Below are 19,996 nucleotides of genomic sequence, written 5' to 3'. Positions count from 1 at the left end.
ATCTAAAGTCGGGCATAAGCTGTGATGGGGAGCTAGTGGCACCTCAGAGGTTGCTGGGCTGTAACTCCAAATATCTCCTACCACTGGCCATAGTGACTGGGGCAGATGGGAGTTGGAGTGCAAACACAGCCGTTGGCCATGCATTCCTCATCCCCAGTGTTAAAGACTGGCAGGATTTCCCCAGTGCAGCCCATGTGACACCTGGAGGGTATGAGGTAATTCTAGAAGCATCACTAGAAATCATGGCCCTGTCCCTGAATGATGAGAGGCAACAGTATATGAAATGCACTGAATATCCAAGCAATATTCCTGCCCGTGGTTCTGGGATCAAATTAAGACAATGTATACATTTACCCTTTATTAAAGTTTTAGGATGGAAATCCAATTTTGATCAAAGAAAAACGAAAGAACTAAAACCCTGTTCCACAGGTATCAAAAGTTTGGGAAATGCCCCAGGGATGCCAGTGCATAAATATTTCAACTTGAGTCAGCAGTAATGTGAAACTGTTGCAAAACACACCAAAACCAAAATCCAATTTAAGCAGCGTTAAGAGAAGAACTATTCACAATATATTGAGACCTTTTGCTGCAGTATTTTGCCTGTCTCAGTCATCAGATTAACACTTATGTGAAGAGTCCAAAGAGGTCAAGACGATAAACAATAGTCTTTGTATTATGCTTTTTATATTTATAGAGGCTTTCAAGTACTCACTAGGCTGGAAGGAGAAAAGCTCTCACCCCCACAAGTGATATAGGACCCAGCAGAAGCTCTGACGTAACTCTTATTTGCCAGATTGTCTGCTGTTCCCAAAGCCCTTTGAGCCATGAACCAGAGCAAGTAGGAAGATGCCTCTAAATTAGGCAGATTACGTGGCACTCCCAACAGATGGACGCCAACAACAATAATTCAGAATTTCATATGGGCTACACATAAAATGAAGAGATATGCTGATTAAACAAAGAAATCTCTGAATAAAATGTTTCATTGACATTTAAAATAAAAATACATTGCCAGAATAACCAGTAGATGTCTAGCCAAGCATATTCATACAATACAACTTCATTCCTAAGCACACATACTGGGAAGTAAACTCTACTGAATTTACTGCATAGGATTACATACATAGGATTGTCCTGTTACCCCATAACAAAAGACTAATATTGTCAAGAGAAGTTTATAAATGATTGCCAATTTTAAAAATCATGAACTGGCCATGGGGACCCAGTTTCTAGATATAGATAGGATGGTCACTCCACTTAAGAATCAACTGACCACTTCCTGGATCAATTTTTCAATGACTAAAACTACAGTGATTCAGAAACTTCCACTGGTGCAGAATTCAACAGCCAGGTTGCTCATGGAGGCAATATGGTTTGAGCATACAGGTGGTGACCATTCTGCATGTATTTCATTGACACACAACCACCGATGCACAGGTCATTTTGGACCCGGAAGAGGGCGGAACGTGCTTGTGTGCACTCCACTGGCGGGTGTGAATGTCCAAAATGCAACCCCTGCCACAAATAAAGAGTTGTCTGCTTTATACTGATCCTGGCCTGACTGCACTGGTTGCCAATTAGTTTCCAGGCCCAACTCAAAGTGAACTGACCTGGACCCTGTGCTCATAATCTAAGGCCCTTCTTAAGGTGTCACCTGCATGAGAGGTTTGGAGGGTGGCAACATGAGAACGGGCCTTTTCTGCCTGTCGTCTTTGTGGCATATCTTCAGGCACCAGGCAAAAGCATGTTTGTGGGGGTGGGGAAGGTTGTTGGTTTGTTTCTATTGTTTCTATTGTGTATTTTGTGTTCTCATTTTGTATTTTTGATGTTTGGATGAAGTGCGCTATACACATTTAATAAATTAATAATAATAACAACAATAATAACTTAAAATCCAATATTATGAATATCAGTTAGAGTCTGGGAGCGTCCCAGGTGTACTGAACTAGTTTTGTGGGTTTTGTTCCATCTTCAGCCACATCCTGCAAACATTACCAAAAATAGAAAGTAAGGCCTTTTTTACCTTCCAGTTACAGATGAGCATCCTTAAACTAGCCTTGATGTCCTTCACATTAATTGTCTTTTCTGCATTGCAGCTGGCCTGCAATTTTTGCAAATAGTGGTTCTTGCAAATAGCGGTTTCTGCCAGTGTGGTGACACCTGAAACGGGCTCTTCTTTTGCATGAGCTGTTCTTGTCCTTTCAAAGACAGAATTTTCTCTCTGACACCTAGAAGAACAGTATCAGCCTTACTGCAGTATCAGTCCCCAGCAGCAAAAGCAGTACCCTCAAATTTAAACTTTTAGCCCGTTTTAAAACTGAAAAAGAAGCAGCTCACAAAATGGGGAAGGGATGGGGTAACTGGGCCCCTAAAAGACCAGGTGTGCAGCTTGGAAGTTGTTTTAGACTAAGAGCTGTCCATGGAGGTACAGGTCAATTCTGTGTCCAGGGCAGCTGTCTACCAGCTTCACCTGGTATGTTGGCTGAGACCCTACCTGCCTGCGCATTGTCTTGCCAGGGTGATACATACTCTGGTTATCTCCCACTTGGACTACTGCAATGCGCTCAGAAACTACAACTAGTCCAGAATGTGGCGATTGGTGACTGGGAGCGGCCACCAGGACCACATAACACCTGTCCTAAAATATCTACATTTGCTCCCAGTACGTTTCCAAGCACAATTCAAAGTGTTGGTGCTGACCTTTAAAGCCCTAAATGCCTTATATACCTGAAGGAGCATCTCCACCTCCCATCGTTCAGCCCAGACACTGAGATCCTGCTCTAAGTGCCTTCTGGCAGTTCCCTCATTGCGAGAAGTGAAGTTGCAGGGAACCAGGCAGAGGGCCTTCTCGGTAGTGGCACCCACCCTGTGGAACGCCACCCTGTCAGATGTCAAGGAAACAAACAACTGACTTTTAGAAGACATCTGAAGGCAGCCCTATATAGGGAAGTTTTTAATGTTTGATGTTTTACTGCGCTTAATGTTTTAATTAAGCAACCCAGTCAGATGGGTGGCATATAAATAAATTATTATTATTACTAGTAAAAAAAAAATCAAAGCTGAAAAACTAAATCAGTGGTTCCTCACCCCAATAGACTATTTGAAGATTGCTGAGTGTCTTGACAGACTACTTAATGACTTTTCCGCTTGTTGTAGAAATTGTAATTTGTTGTGCTAGATACTGTATGGTTTTTAATTATATTTTTTCTTTATTTATCATACGTTGCACTGTATTGCAATTTGAACTAAAAACTACTTAGGTCTCAAGTTTTTTTAAAGTGTTGCAAAGATCAGAACCAGCACTTGGAGCTGAACCTAGAAACAGGAAGCCAGTGCAGATTATGAAAAGTTTAAGAAACAGCACCTATCGCAAATGAATAACCAGGCGGGTAGCATTTTATATCAGTTTACATTTTCCATTGCTTTTCAGGGCCATTGCTGTGTAAGTCATGTCCCAGGAGTCAAATCTTGATATTATTAAACCATGAATAATCACATCCAGGTCAAAATGGCAGCATAGCAATCCCTAGATATCACCAAAAGTATTTTAGATCATTTGTTTTGGTATCTGCCTCCAACAGCAGAAAGCTTTAGTTCAGATATAGACTGCCTTTCATTACAAGACCTTTTAAGCACTGCGCTTCCTAAAAAAGAAAACATATACAATTGAAAACACTTCACTGAACAGCAAGACATGAAGCTCCTACCCCTGCTGTTCTTTCTTCCCCTCCCCAGAACTACTTGATTCACTCACACACATGAATATCATTATAATTGTTGGGGCACAGGCTGATCCCCCTCAGCTAGATAAAACAGAAACAGTAGCTAATTGTGAGCTGCAAACTTAGCCAGATAAACTGCATCAGAATAAGACAAAAGGGCAGGAAAACATTATCTACACAGATTGACAGCAACCAGATAAAATACCTATCAAAGGGCAAAGACAAATAAGTTCAGAATCGATTTTCCTTCCAGTTGCTCATAATGCCAAATAGCAGTAAAACAAAATGAGTAGGTAACATCCTATTCTCATTCCTTTCCCACTCCTGCTTCTCTTGTCAGTAGGGCTGAGCCCAGAGAACTAGGCTCCTTGTGAGCCTTGCCTTCACTGCTATATACCGTACCTGGCTAGCTTCCCCCAATTTGTGCTGCAGCCAAATAGTCTCAGGGGACTCTTTTCCCCCCTCTTTTTTTTAAAGGGTGTGTAGTTCAACTACAGGAGTTGTTCTAGTGAATGGTGGTCTAATGGGGGGTTTTGATCAGATGAGTCCCTTGGGGATAGAAAGTGAACAGGAATGAAAAAGGGAATGAAAACAGGAATGAAAAAGACAAGTCCCTCTGGAAGGCAAAGCTTTGGTTCACTGTAAGTCTGCCTCGTTTTTAATACTTGCACTCTAGCATTTGAAACTGTAGGCTGATTTTCCAACTGAGGTCTGCACCTACACTTTAAGCTAATAAGCTGCATTTAAAACCTAAGCCGAGCCTACGCTGAGCTTGAACTAAAAGCTAAGCCTGTTATTTATGAATGGACTTTCCTGCCAGCTAGGTGTGCATTGTGGTCTTTGTTAATGCAGAACTTTATATAAGCTTCGCCCTATTTTAGAAACTGAGCTAAGCCCAGGTTTCTGGGTTGTGGTTTACTGGTAGAGGAGAGCTGCAAGAACTGTTAAGTTTCTACAGAATTATTATCTCCCCTAGGATTGATTTCATGAGCTGTACATTTCTACAGGATTGTCGGGACTCAGTTCATGCCATGTCGTGCCCTTTGCTGAACCTTTGTTGCTTAAATCTGTGAGGAGGAAAAACCTAACCCTGGTTATGCTTCCCATCCTGAAACATTTTAACTGTGGTGCAGTTAAGTAATTTTAGACTCTGGACTTAATAGTCTTATGGAGGTCTCCATCTTTAGATCATAAACATGTATTCCTTCACTTTCTTCAAAATGTGGTAATCCAGCTCTCGTGTGTTAGGGGTGTGATAGAAATTTTATGGTCTTAGATATGTGGTAATGTTCATAAGTGTACCAACCAAGCACGTACATAGATCAGCACAGGAAGACCAACCTGGAACCATTTTGATTCCTAAACTGAGCCAACGTTTTCTCCGCAAGGTCAAAGTGGGAAACCTCCCATTGTCTCTTTCCTCACAAATCCTGTCTTAAGGGCACATTTAAGATATGAATAGGGTGTGAGCCTGTGACCTGGCCCAGGAACTAAGTATTTATCACTACAAAAGAATGGCCAGGCTCCCCAGGCAATCCAATCAAGTAACCTGCCAGACAGGAGATAAACAAGGACAGGAGAGAGAAAAACAACATTCAAATTTCTGTTTAGACCACCTTTTCTGTGATGTAGGTATGATGTATCTGGGGGGTGGTCTTAGGTTTGAAGAGGTTGAGCCCAGTCGGTGGCACTGGCTCAAAGGCGAAGCTGACAAGGTTATACCCCTTCTGTGATGTATGTATGATGTTTCTGGGGGTGGTCTTGATCTACAGGGTGGCAATTTCAAAAGTCTTTATAAGGCCTTGCATGCCATTTTTCTGGGTTCCTCCTCTCTCCTGCGGGTAAGGGGAGCACTCTGTTGCAACAGATCAATAAAAATCAAGCTTACTAGCTGCTTTGCTTCTCAATATTCTCTGGTTGGCCTCTGTTATTCTCTCCTACCAATAGGGAACCTATGTAAGGACTCTATATGGGCTCTTGGATACCCCATAAGGGAAAAGGGCAATTTTTGTTTACAACAGGGGGACCTCTAGCTCATTCTGCTGAGTGGGGTGGGGGGGGGGGCTTGGCTTCTGCCCCTGATGGCACTGCTGCCTTTTACCCAACCAATGATTAAACAATCTCTGTGGGCTAGGAAATATTTAACCCAACTTCTCTCTTTCTCTCCCTTTGTCTTCCCTCCCTCCCATCCCAGGATGAAGATGAGACGCCACAAACTCTTTTTGACTCTGTGCATGGCTGGTCTTTGCCTCATCTCTTTCCTTCACTTCCTGAAGGCCCTCTCCTATGTCACATTCCCCAGGGAGCTGGCGTCGCTTAGCCCCAACCTGGTCTCCAACTTCTTTTGGAACAATGCACCTGTCACACCTCAGGTCAGCCCTGAGCCTGGGGGCCCGGAGTTCCTGCGTACGCCGCTGTACTCCCACTCACCTCTGCTCCAGCCCCTCTCCCCAAGCAGAGCTGGCGAAGAGCTGCATAGAGCCGAGTTTGTGCTGCCGGAAGACACGGCGGAATACTTTGTGCATACCAAAGCTGGCGGTGTCTGCTTCAAACCAGGCACCAAGGTGTTGGAAAAGCCACTAGCGGGCCGGCCAGAGGAGAAAATAGAAGGAGCTGCTTTGGGGCGGACAGGCCGGAAACCTCTGAGCACCAATGGGACAAAGCGGCGCAAGTGGGTGGAGTGCGTGTGCCTGCCTGGCTGGCATGGGCCTAGCTGCGGGGTGCCCACCGTGGTCCAGTACTCGAACCTCCCCACTAAAGACCGGCTGACCCCGCGGGAGGTTCCTCGGAGAGTCATTAATGCCATCAACGTCAACCACGAATTTGACCTCTTGGACGTGCGTTTCCATGAGCTGGGCGATGTGGTAGATGCCTTTGTGGTCTGTGAGTCCAACTTCACCGCATATGGTGAGCCACGCCCCCTCAAGTTCCGCGAGATGCTGCTCAATGGCTCCTTTGACTACATCCGCCACAAGCTGCTCTATGTCTTCCTGGATCACTTCCCCCCAGGCGGGCGCCAGGACGGTTGGATCGCCGATGACTACCTGCGCACTTTCCTGACTCGGGATGGCATCTCCCGCTTCCGCAATCTGCGGCCCGATGACGTTTTCATAATTGACGACGCCGACGAGATCCCGGCCCGCGATGGCGTGCTCTTCCTCAAACTCTACGATGGCTGGACGGAGCCCTTTGCTTTCCACATGCGCAAATCCCTCTACGGGTTCTTCTGGAAGCAGCCCGGCACCCTGGAAGTGGTTTCTGGTTGCACGGTGGGGATGCTCCAAACTGTTTACGCCACAGATGGGATTCGCCTGCGCCGGAGGGAGTACTACACCATGCCAGGCTTTCGGCAGTATGAAAACAGCACAGGTCACATCCTGGTGCAGTGGTCACTGGGGAGCCCGCTCCATTTTGCTGGCTGGCACTGCTCTTGGTGCTTTACACCAGAAGGAATCTACTTCAAACTGGTGTCAGCCCAGAATGGGGATTTCCCCCGCTGGGGTGACTACGAGGACAAGCGGGACCTTAACTATATCCGGGAGCTAATTCGGACTGGCGGGTGGTTTGATGGCACCACCCAGGAGTACCCTGCTGCGGACCCCAAAGAACAAATGTATGCCCCCAAATATCTGTTGAAGAACTACCAGAGGTTTAGTTACTTATTGGAGAACCCTTACCAGAAAGCAGAGGGGGCTGGGTGAGGGGAGTGGGGCTTGCATGGGACTTTATGGAAAAAGGGGGAAGTGGGGTACGTCTTTTGTTTTTCTTCCCCCCCCTCCCCACCCACTCCTCTTGGAGAAGTGTGCGTTCTCTCCAGCCTCTGTTTGCCCCATCTCAGAAAATATCCTTGGGTGTGTCTGGGTGTGGGGGAGTTTCCAAACCATGTAAAGCAAGGACCAGAGGATGCAGGAACTGGCCCTGAGAACCAGCAGGAGGTACAGCTCCTTCACCTCTCTTGTGGGATGGAAGAAACTCTTAAGGCAGGGAGCGCCTCTCTGTGTGACATGGAGATGAGAAGGAGCACACAGCTGGATGTGTGAGGGTGCAGAAGCCTTGAGTCTTTGTAGTTTAGGTGGGCGTGATGTCAAACTCCATTGCTAAAAGCCAATGTTCATCTGAGTCATTTGAAACCAATGGGTGTCCAATTAAGTTCTGCTCTCCTAGCATATTGCCATTTGTTCAGCCCATAGAGGTTATGGACAGAGGTCAGGGTAGATGTGTGGACTCTTCTTGTCTTGGTCGTTTCAAGAGCATGTGGTGGTGTTTGGCCAAAGAGCACTGTGTCCCTGGATACAACGCTCTTTATTTGGAGCCAGAACAGGTGGGTGGCAGCTTCACTAGGAAATGTGTGTATAAGTGTGAAAGAATTTTTGTAGGTGACTCCAGGAGTCATGTTTGTCTAGGATATGTATATTTTGCCACGTGTGTTTGTTACATTTGAGTGTGGGTGTGCACACAAACTGGGAGCACGGTAGCACCAAAGAACTCTGCTTTCCACCTGATGATGATGAACATTCAGGGAAAAACTCTCTGCAAAGTGGCAGGCTATGGAGGTCAAAAAGCTGTCTGGTTTTGCTCATTAAATGGATAGTTTTGGTAGCCAGTCTCTAATGTGGAAGGAACGTGACAGTAGGGCTGTAGCCCACAGACTTGCAAAGGGAATGCCCACTGAGGTCCTACTTTCTCTCTTTCACAACAAAATGTGCTGTTTACATTTTCAATTAAAACAGTGTGCATGTCATGCTTAGAGTTGCTTTTAAGGAAAGGGGATATTAGGATGCTAAAGCTACAGCGCCCATCCTACTACTTCTGGAACAGGAGAGGTGTAAAGGTACTTGGCTCTATGATGCCACCATTTTGAGGACAGTGCTATATTGGAAGTCTAGCACTTGCACGCCTATAATGTGGTTTGCATAGGCAAGTAGAGAGGGGACAGGGTGTGTGGCGGATGAGGCTGATGTAAGAGCCAAGCGTTTAAGTATTCTATTTACGGTGTTCATCCTTTCTCCTTTGGTGAAGAGGCTCCACTATGTCTCTTTTAAGTTACTATATGGAGTCAGGGTGAAATGTATTGTAAACCCCATGTTATGTTTGCTGCTAAGGAAATATATTAAACAGTGAGCTACTATGCTAACTGCAGAAAATGGGTATGTGTATGCAGCAATAGGAGGTGCACACAGGTTCCTTGCCACTGGAACAGTATGTTACTTTGATGTGTGGTGTGTGTTTTTTCCTCTCGTTCCCTTTGTCTTTCCTGCCCTTCAAATGCATTATTCCTGATCCCTATAAAAGACACAGAAAGTGCTGTGTCTTCTTTATAGTTTTCCTTTGGCATCACTCCTAATGCTTTGTCTCCATGATGCGCTCAGCCAGTTCATGCTCTACCATTTTCATGTGATGAAATCCCTTTGCATTGACTCTTCTTTTTTGGTGCAGCTGCTGGTCTTGTGAATGCTTGGATAGCTCAAGCACCTCTTCTACTGGCAAACTTTCTGGCCTGTGGGTTTGAGCCAAGGGGTGGTGGGAGAAGTGGCTCCCTGTACCAACCAAAGTCATCTTGCGTTTAGCTGTGCCATGTAAAAATGGTTGTATGAATTGACCTTTATGCCTTTAAAATGAAGGAAATTCTGGCCTAAAGCTGAGCTCGCTTGAAGCCCCTTTTCTTTTTGTTGGATGGGTGAATGGATTGGCTGGTGCTGCCAACCTAACTCTGTGCACCACTCTAAGGCAATGCTAAATTTTGTACATGGTTCCTTTCTCTGTTGGAGCATTAGACCACCCTTCTCTAACCAGGTGTCCATCAAGTATTGTTGGATTCTAACTCCCATCATCCCTGACCATTGGCCATGCTGGCTGGGGGCTGATAGGAATTCCAGTCCAAAACATCTTGAGGCCACTGTTTGGGAAGGCTGCACTAAAATGACCCATGGAATGGGCTGCATGCTTTTTCTCTGAAAAGATCTTCATTGGGTTAAAGGAGAGGGATCCTGAAGCATACTGGGTACAGCGGGCACAGTGGGGTGTAGAGTTGATGGAGCAGATCTCAAGCTGCTATTCCAAAATGAATGTGCAGCAATAGCAAAGGAGCTGCTGGTGACTAATGGAGGTTAGTTAAGCACCATTGGTTCCCAGTACTGCCATACAAAGGCCCACTACACAGAGGGAATAGTTTTCTTTCAGTCTTCGGAGGAAATGGGAATCTAGGCTTTGACCTTCAGCTCTCATGACCCAGCCTGCCTAACACAATCGTTGCAGTATGTTCCTTCACTACTGATGTGTGTTGAGAGGCAAGGGAGGGGGGAGAGATGGGCTCCAGCTCTTGGGACATGGAGAATGTGAGCTTTGGCTATGCTGCAGTGCTTGGTTGTGAGCCTGCAGCGTGTTGGGACAAAATTCAGAAAAATAGCCCTTCAAGAAATGAGGACCAAGGGGATGACTTCGCCATATCTTCAGCACTGTGCTGCTTTCCTCCGAGCTCCTTCCTCCAATCCAGCCCGCTGTTCATTTCAGTCCTTGCACTTGCTCTACAGGGCATGCTTTGTGCACATCTAGGGCTTTCACAATTACTGCTCATGAATTCGTAATACTCCCGTCACTGCTGTCTCTAGGCTCCATCTGTCACTGAAAAGCGCAACACACACAGACAGCCAGGCTGTTCCTAGCCCCGCTATACTTTCCGCAACTCTCCCCCTTCCTTGGGGTGGGGGGTTTGCCCCCCCCCCCGCCCCGTTGTGTGCAAGCAACAGATCCCATTGTAATTGGATAAGTTAGCGCTGAATTCCTTTGGGACACTGAAAGAACTCTTTGTTCTGGTCCCCTTCTTTGACTGCACCAAAGTGAAACTTGAAACTGACCTCTTGGGTTGGGGGTAGGGGAAGAAAAGGAGAATTTACAGTAAAAGCTTTGCTTTTTAAAAAATAGGACTGTCTTTTGCGTACGATGGTGTTTTTTTTTTAACATTTCCAGTTTAAAAACCCTCTATTTAATTATTTATTATGTAGTGGGAACAGAGTCCCACATTAAGGAACTTTGCACTAATAGAAAAGCCTTTGGACTTCTGCATTCCGGTGGGGGGTGGCCAATAGTGGCTAAAGGAGAAACGACGTTGGAGAAGTATCTTGGCAAGCCAGTAATTTAGGCACCTAATTTTACCCCTTGACTTGCAGAGTCAATGGAAAATGAGTGAGTCAAATATTAAATGTGTATGCAACAGGTAGAAGAGGAGAGCTCCGAGATGATTGAAGAACCTGCCCTAATGGAAGAACCTTTAGGCACAATTGTAGAGGAACCGATGTAGAAAAATCAGGGTGTGCACACCCTCCATCTTGTAACAAGACTGTATCCAGCTGGTATCACGTAGAGAATCTGAGATCCTTGCACATCATTACAAAGGTAATTAAGGGTCTGTCCCCACTTCATCTTGTCCCCTGCTTTCTAGCCAGAGGTCTGATTTTGCTGATTGTGGTTTGTTCCAATTCAGCACTAAACTATGGGTTTTCCCATAAGAAAGCAGTGGGGCAGACAGAAGTGTGGATGAGCCCTTGGTGTGGTTGGTGGGCAAAGCCAGCCTCATTTTGGAGTGTGTCAGTGGCTGCATACTAACGAGTACCTGATGCTGTGCAAGTGGATATTTAGTGCCTGCCCCTCCATCAGTTTAACGTATACACAGAATTTGTGTTCAGCATTGCAGCTGCAGTGACGTCGTGTCTTAACTGTATTGATGAGTGTTTGGAAAGAACTTTGATTTTTAGAATAACTCATGCCACTTCAAATGGGCAAAGGGTGGGCTGACTTAAAAGTATTAGCAGAGTTCTTTCCTGCTATGCAGAAAGGTTTGGAGCAGTCTTTGTTATAGTGCTGCATAATTGCTACTTGCAAGTGTACCAATAGTACTATAAGCATCATGATGCACTATCCTCATGAATGCCAGCATATAATTTGTAGCAGAGCTAGGTTGAGTCTCCTCACTCTATGAATAGCTGGAGGAAGTTGGGGAGTATCTCTTTCCCATTTTCCCTACAACAAACCCACCTCACTTATCCCTAGTAGACCTCCAGAAGTATTGTTATGGCCAGTGACAGCAACTATGGCCAGTAACTGTGGAGAGAATGCCCACTTTGTAGACAGGATTTAGAGGATAACTTCCCTTTGGTTCAGAGAAGCTCTATCTCCCATAGTGCCACATTCCACTGTCTTCAAACCTGATTTGTACAAAATGAGGTTGTGAAATTGGTCTTTGACTCTACCTCTTTTTAAGTTGCAAGGTGTGTGTGTGTGGGGGTTTGAATGCTTTTCCTTATTTGAAAACAAAACTAGCTTCCCTGTGTGAGGGAAAGATGTGAGGGAGAAGAATTATAGCCACCATAGACTTTTCCATGATTTGTTTGTTTTGTGTCTCTAGGGGTTCCTACCCACCCTCACCAATGAGATAGCACTCCGCTATGAGATCCCATAGCTGCAGTACAAAATGGGTATGGTCCAGGAACAGTTTCCCCATCTTATCTGCTCTTTATATGAACATTGAGCAGTATATATGAGCATTAGAGAACAGCTCCTTTGACCTACTTGTAAGCATCTTTTCATCCCTTGACCAATACAGGCAGCAACTTATGTGACTGGTTATCAATTTGTACTAATTCTTACTCATATTCATATGTTCTCTGTGACCTTGGGGGCTACTTCACACCTTATCCAGTTACAAGGGACAAAGTTGGCACTGCGCAGAGAGCTGGATAGGCTGTTCTTTTTAGTTCTTTCTGTATGGAAGAGATATTTTCTCTCTGCTGTGTAGCTCCTTGTCTTCCCGATACTGTCATTAAGACGGGGTATTCAGCTGCTGAAAAAGGAAAACTGGAAGATTCATAACTTCTTTTCTATAGCAGGCACATAAGGATGTTCTGAATCATTTCTGGTGAAACTACGGCATTTTCATTGCGAATCTAGAGCTCAGACTTGAACTACCATTAATTTTCACTCGTTGCCTGCTCCTAGGCAGTTGCCGAACTTCATTTCTCTGTCTGTCCTCTACTGGTGGAGATCTGGAGTAATCGTGGAAGTAGTCACACTCTGGATTGGATTGGAAGGGACAAGGTGCCATGGCTTTATAGACCTTAAACTGAATGGTTTGGAAAAAAGGAATGGTACTCCACTCAACCTTTGGAGCGCTTTTCAAACTCTGAAGGATCTTAAAAAGGGAAAATATGGAGTTGATGAGTTTTGTTGGGGGGAAGAGAGGGAGCCATTAAGGGCCATAACCACACTATAAAAGTAGGGCTGGGAAACCAGTGGCCCTCCCCATGATGATGGAATCAACCACCAGCCACCCCAGCCAGCATGGCCAATGGTCTGGGGTGATGGCAGTGGTAGTCTAATAACATCCTGAAGGCTATGACTTTGCCACCCCTGCCATAAAGAAGCTACAGAGAATTTTGATGCAGAACTCTCTCTCATAGGTGTGGGTGGGGGGAACAAGGCTGGTAAATTCGCCTAAAAGAGATATGAAGAAAAACCTGCAACAAGGGTGCACACCACTATCCAGCATGATTCCCGGGGGAACAATTGAGCAGCATTCTACCGTGGAAAGTCCTGAAAATAGCTCATTTCTTAAAGAAAGGATACGGGATCTCTTGTCCCAGCACAAAGAAATAGCTTTTGTGCCCCCTGTTGGCTAAGGAATACATGGGACTTGCCAAATAAGTTGAAGAAGCCCTTTAAAGTCTAATTTATAAATACCAATTATTAATAATTTTTTTGTAAGGGAAAAATCAAAGTGTACATTCTGAAATCATTTTCTCTGTAAATGGTTGGATTTCATTTCACCCTTAAAGGGATGTTTAAAGGAAGAAATAAAACAAATTACAAACCATGAAAGGGAAATGAGCACGTGTGGTGGTTTTATTTCCAACTGAAACTGGAAGATGTTCATGGAAGAGGAGAGGGGAGCTTGCTTGTTTCCTTCAGCTTCGAACTTACTGTGTTTGTAATATTCCTTCCCTTTAGCCTGAAAGCACAATTGCCCAGTCAACTGAGGAAGCCTATGCACAGTTAAAGATATTTTGTGTTTTCTCCATAAGAGGATATAGCAGAGTATGCAGCCACTTGCAACCACGCTTCCCAACTGGATATATACATGTATACCCCTCCCCTGAATATTCCACGCAGAATTGTCAGACAAACAGTAATGAGAGATTTGGTGTCATTCATCCATCTCAACTGTCTCTGATAGGAGATGGAGCAAATGAGACATAATACAAAATATGTGGTAATAAATGACAATATATACACAGCAGATGAATGAATAAGTGAATTATTGCAGTCTTTAATTAAAAGTTCAGTTAGTCATTGGAGGCTTACTTAACAGCCGTCTGAAAATAGGACAAGTTCATACTATGCAGCAACATTTCCCCCTCCTTCTGCAAATAATCCACCTATGGTAAATGCCTGCTTATTTGTTAGGACCCATTCATCGCCAACATACTTCCCTTCCTTTTTCTCCCTTCAATCCCTGGATCAGTTCTGCAACTACTTATATACAATTAAAATTAATTGAGTGAACCAACGTCTTCCTCCGCACCATATACCTCTCTAAATCAAATCTCAACTAAAGCACACAAAACTGTTTACATTGGTTATTAATGAGAGAGAAGGATTAGAAAGCGCCTACATAGATCAAACTTCAGTTAACAGACAATAGGTGATCTTGCATGAACTCCCTCTTATAAGAACAATTCTATGCCATGTTTTCTGCTGCCCGACACTACTTCATAGTATGAATTGCCCAGTGTCCTGCATGGAGTAATTTACTCACTTCTGGAAATGATAACATGGGTTCAATTCCCCTTCATGTAGGATTGCAAATGTTGTTAGTTTATCTTTTGCTATGCATAGCAAGTAGCAGTGCCATCTGGACCACAGCTCAGAAGTAAGCCCTATTGAATTCAGTGAGGTTAGGATTTCAATCTAATACAACTAGGTCAGGAAATGTTGGTGTGTACAGATGATTCAATCATAGATACCTGCTATGGGTACAAAGCCTAGGTAGGGGCTGGGCGAGACTGTTGCCTGACAAGAGCCACTGCCAGTCTGTGTAGTCAATAATCAGCCAAGTGGACCAATTGACTCTCTTGGTATAAGTCAGATTCCTATGTTCCTAAATGCAGCTTAAAGTGACTCCACTGATGGAGGAAAAGAGCAGTGACAAAAGAGGAACAGTGTGAAACTTTTGGTCCAGACAATAGATCTTATCCCCAGAGAACTGAAGGTTCACATTTTCTCTTTGCTTCCTCTTTTTGCAAAGCTTTTGATTATATGGCTCACTCTCTCAGCTCCAGGTTTGTAGGTAACAACTTCAGAGAAAGGGATTTGGTGCCATTATTAAACCTGTAAATATTCAGCCTGTTAACAGCAGCCCTGCTTCTGTGGCAAACTTTGCAAATTGGGATCTTAATTGCATTTTTAAACTTTTGCACTGTGCAATTATTCCTTTATGAAATAAAATAAGCTCGATATTTTACACTCCACAGAAATGATTTCAATATTGCTTGGGCATTTAGGAAAAGTGTTTTAAAAAATCATAGGTTTCAATTTCATGCTGTATGACAGCCAAAGTGGTTATTACTACCCGACTTATGATAACACTCTAGGAGCTGATAAAGCAAGTAAGAAGAAGAAGAAGAAGAGTTTGGATTTGATATCCCGTCTTTCACTCCCTTTAAGGAGTCTCAAAGCGGCTAACATTCTCCTTTCCCTTCCTCCCCCACAGTAAGACTGAACTGGCTTACTGCTGAAGTCACCATAGGTTGGCAGGAGCAGGGACCGAGCAACGGGAGCTCACCCCATCCCGGGGATTCGAACTGCCGACCTTCTGATCGGCAAGTCCTAGGCTCTGTGGTTTAACCCACAGCGCCACCCGTGCTATGCTATGCTCAGAAATTCTAGTCCTGATTGCATGGGTAGTATTGCCAACATATAAAATCCCACAAGCACAGCTGTGTTATGACATATTTATCGCATACATAACCAGTATAGCAACAAGAGAGACACTGGTACATTCTATGTTTATGAGTATCTCCAGGCTTGATTGTGCACATTGCACTTTAGTTTGCTCATTGTCTAGTTGGTTTATGAGGGTATATACTTATTCCAGTAAAAATGTTCTTTATATTCATAAGCCAGTTCTGGTGGTGTTGGTTTGTTGTTCAAAGGTAACAAATAACCTGTGTGTTTATAGCTACTATGGCTGTTTTGGAGTGGTGATTGTTGTGCTACCTACTCTGAAACTACTGATTCTACTGAACCTACTGCAGGAATGGGCACTGTCCTTTTGTGGGCTGTGGGTGATTTGACACACCTGAGCCTCACCAGCTACTGTCTGAAAGTGCTCATACTGCTCTGTTAAGACATCTGGTGCCAGACCAGTGGTCCTTCCACCCTGGACCTCTGTTTATCACAAAGGAACAATTTCAGCAAATGTTTATTCAAAAGGTCTGGTTTCATGCATTAAACCTTCCATCTGTTAGTGCCATTACTGCATGCACAAGTTTCCAACACCATGTACAAAAAGAAATCTTCGAGCCAGTGGGAGGAAGCTTGTTTGTTCCTTCTGGATTCCAAAGAATCAGACGGAAACTCTCTTATATATAGTTGCTCATTAGGGGCTCTCCTTCTTGCTAGATAGCACTGCACACATTCTTCAAATAAAAATGAAATAAATAGGCATATGTTGTATTTCTGGAGTTGTACAAAACATCTATTGATCGGATGCATTTAGAAAATGGAAACAAACCCTCTAAAAATAGCTAAGTCCATTGCTTAAAAATGTATATGCCACAGCTCTCTCAGCCTAAAGAGAATCTCTGTGGCATACATAAAGCTGTATTAGGACTTACCTCTGAGCCAGTCAATAAAGTGCAAAATGAGAGGAAGCCCACGCACTGGCATGCTTAAGTATTTTGCAGCCCAGCAATGGGATTACTTAAGGGCCTGAAGTTAAGTACATGCCCAAATGCTTTGCTGAATTTGGGTTGTACACTGTTGGGAACATTATGATCTGAAGAACTAAATATAACTTTATACTGCAATCTAAAGAGCTGGAAAGATTGTGTCAATAAAGCAAAGTCCTCCAAGTTTATGGGATTTCCATACACTCTGCTTAGTAAAATTCTGAGTAAAGAAATTATTTTCAGTCACTTCCTCCTACCTCCCCTGCTCTTCTGCTAATGGCTACGGCTTCAGTTCCAGATAATAAAATGTTTTCAACAATAGTCCTAACGGTTTATTTTACCTAATCATGGTGCTTTCATCCAGGCACTTTACTCTGAGAAGCAAGCCACAGCTCAGCAGTGACAGGTTGTTCTTAAGCAGTTCCAAGCACAGATCCCAGATGGTTTCAGACAACAAATAGAAATGCAATCACTGCTGCAGTGCATTTCTATGCACATACTTAGTAGGAAGAAAGTCCCATAGGACCTCAGAGAGTAAGCATGCTTAGGAATGGGCTGTGTATGATGTATTTAAGTGTGCATATACATTAGTGCCGTAAGGCCAAGCTCTTCAATCTTCCTCATCTCCTCTCCCAGGTACACTGCACATTGAGAAGAGACATGGTTAGCAAAGAAGGAAAGGGACTGTGATCTGTTGTCTCATTGGTGGAGGGAGATTCTGGAGGTCAGGGCAAAGATTGGTGGGCCAGACTAGAGGGAAGAATGGTAGCTGCAGGACTTGTTGAGGGATGGAAGGCAAAGAAGACAGTGCTTCTGTTCATTCTGCAAATACTTCAATTATGTGGCTCAAAAGCTAATAAACTTGGCCACTCCTATTTAAGAGCATAAGAAGAGCCTAACAGACTTGGGACACAGACCCATGACACAAATTTGCTAATAAAATAATTGCATACACAAATTTATATGTATAGATGCTTCTGGGAAAATCAAGTTGATGGGTGGTTGGGGGTCTCATCAACACTGTGCTTTGCCATGTGCTCAGCCACTTTGTAAGCAAAGAAAAATAAGTTTTTAAAAAGAAGGTGAAAGGGGAAGGAAACAGGGGCTTGGTGCAGAAGATCTGGTCCCTCTGAGCCACTTCTTAGCAGTGCATCTGAGGAACACTAAGGAACCAAGTCTGCCTTAACAATTGCTGTGCATCTTCCCACCGTATTCAAGCAAGCAAGATTCTCAGCTCTAAACCAGTGCAATGCAAACACAAATGGAAAAAAAAATATTTTCATTCTTTGCAAACTGTTTTTAATGGAGGCAGATCAATGGCAGCTTGTAAACATGACACCTTACCATTTGTAAGATAGTTGTTTTTAAGCAATTAAAAAAAATAAAAACCCAGACAAGCTACATACAACGCATAACAAATCTCCAGCGGAAACCTTAAGCTGCCAGGGCTGCCAACAAATGTTACTAGCACATTGAAATCCCATTCAGCACAAGTTCAAAAACAGTTAGTGCATTTTTGCCTCCTAATTAACATACCAGAAGAGAACATTAACTTCTGGTTCCGTCCCAACCAAAGTAGCAAGCACTCCCTTAAGCTGCAATGTGGTAGAGGAGCTGCTTCAGTCAAAACCCTCCATTGGCACTAACTCACACTACTGGCCTGTAAATCCAGATGTGAACCGGTCCCTGCATAGCATCACACCCAGGCTTTAGTACTCTCACCACAGCCACACCAGTAGAGTAGACAACTCGGTCCCAAATAAAGGAATGGTACAAAAATACCATACCAAACTCTAAAAAATATCTAGGACTCACAGGAACCTGGGAGAAGGAAAAGTGATATTGTTGCTGAATATATGATTTGGTATTGAGATAACCAAATGCTCTGTTTATGTATGTCTGGTCTGGGCCATAATTTGGCTGCTGTGTCATGTTTGTGACATGCTTAACTTCCAAAACTATGGCAATTGCCTAAAACTTGCTTTAATAATATTTTAAACTGGGCTTCTTGTTTTCAACATGATCACAAAACAGGTGTCTGTAAGAGAATAATTTGAGTTGCTGTTTGTCCCACTCAAATCACTCCTCCCCACCTTTCACTACTTTTCTTTTGTTTTGTTCTGAGGATATACTATTTTTGTATTTCTGCATACACACTTTTTCTTATACGAAAGAAAAAGTTCCCAGGAAGAACAAAGTTCCCATAGACAGTAAGAACAAACATTTCCAGCCTGTGATATTGATTCACAATGGGCAAAATGGAGACTTTTGGGGCACAATACCCATTACCATTCAATTTTAACATTTAAATAATAACCAGGTATTGCACAAGCATTATATTTAGTTGATTCATATAAGGCTTGCACAATAGGTTTTGTGCAAAACCTCCTTATTAGTATTCTTTTTTAAAAGCTCACTATATATGTAGATTACAGTCTATGAGACAATGTGTCACGCTTACTGTGTAAATGAGAGAATGGCTCCTCTGAACTGATGTGCTTTTAGTAAGCATTAATCTGTAAAAATGGGTGCTTTTCATCTGGTATCAGGCTGCAGGAAACAAAATGGCTACGCTGTGCCCAGATAAGGAGTAAAGGGAAGTGTGGGTGTGATGACAGAGAGTAGCCCCTGAAACATCACCAAAATATGACAAACCCATTCACTCCAAACAATACTAATGAGCTTCCACACGAACAGTGACTGCAAATGTATAATGGGTTGTTTTTATTAGCTGGAGTAAGGGGAAATCCAGATTAAATGTCAAAAAAAGGGGAGTATTGGCATTTTGATGACATCACAATGGAGATGCTGTGAAAAACATGTGTGGATAAGAGCAGAATCAATTCCACAATAAATTCCAGTTTGGAAACACCATCTCACAGTTCTCCAGCCTCAGGAATCAACATTTAATGCTTGGGACCACAATGACCACTTTGTGGGGACACAGGTGGCGCTGTGGGTTAAACCACAGAGCCTAGGACTTGCCGATCAGAAGGTCGGCAGTTCGAATCCCCGTGACAGGGTGCGCTCCCGCTGCTCGGTCCCTGCTCCTGCCAACCTAGCAGTTCGAAAGCATAAATAGGTAAATAGGTACCGCTCCGGCAGGAAGGTAAACGGCGTTTCTGTGTGCTACTCTGGTTCGCCAGAAGCAGCTTAGTCATGCTGGCCACATGACCTGGAAGCTGTACACCGGCTCCCTTGGCCAATAAAGCGAGATGAGAGCCGCAACCCCAGAGTCGGTCACGACTGGGCCTAATGGTAAGGGGTCCCTCTACCTTTACCTTTAACCATCTTTTGACTCCATAGTCGTTAAGGTGCCGTTAATAAACTAAT

At 43.8% G+C, this 19,996-nt stretch overlaps 1 protein-coding gene and 1 long non-coding RNA gene across 3 annotated transcripts in view; one reads left to right on the top strand and one right to left on the bottom strand.

Annotated features, from left to right (window-relative positions):
• MGAT3 (beta-1,4-mannosyl-glycoprotein 4-beta-N-acetylglucosaminyltransferase) overlaps positions 1–7,427 on the top strand; it is a 46,049-nt gene extending 38,622 nt beyond the window's left edge. For both annotated transcript variants that reach the window (XM_082241308.1, XM_082241309.1), the window contains exon 2: positions 5,917–7,427. In XM_082241308.1, the coding sequence (XP_082097434.1) occupies positions 5,918–7,423 (1,506 nt within the window). In that variant the 5' untranslated portion in view covers position 5,917 and the 3' untranslated portion in view covers positions 7,424–7,427. The remainder of the gene's footprint in view (positions 1–5,916) is intronic.
• A 64-nt stretch (positions 7,428–7,491) lies between these two features.
• Positions 7,492–19,703, bottom strand: LOC309542502. The gene is made up of 2 exons (XR_014224263.1): positions 17,005–19,703; positions 7,492–13,722 (listed from the first exon to the last, which is right to left on the bottom strand). It is a non-coding gene; the product is annotated as an uncharacterized lncRNA (long non-coding RNA).
• Positions 19,704–19,996: the final 293 nt, after the last annotated feature.

Source organism: Podarcis vaucheri (assembly GCF_965113315.1).
Source record: "Podarcis vaucheri genome assembly, chromosome: 10".
Taxonomy (NCBI): domain Eukaryota; kingdom Metazoa; phylum Chordata; class Lepidosauria; order Squamata; family Lacertidae; genus Podarcis; species Podarcis vaucheri.
This window is presented reverse-complemented; position numbering and strand designations above follow the sequence as displayed.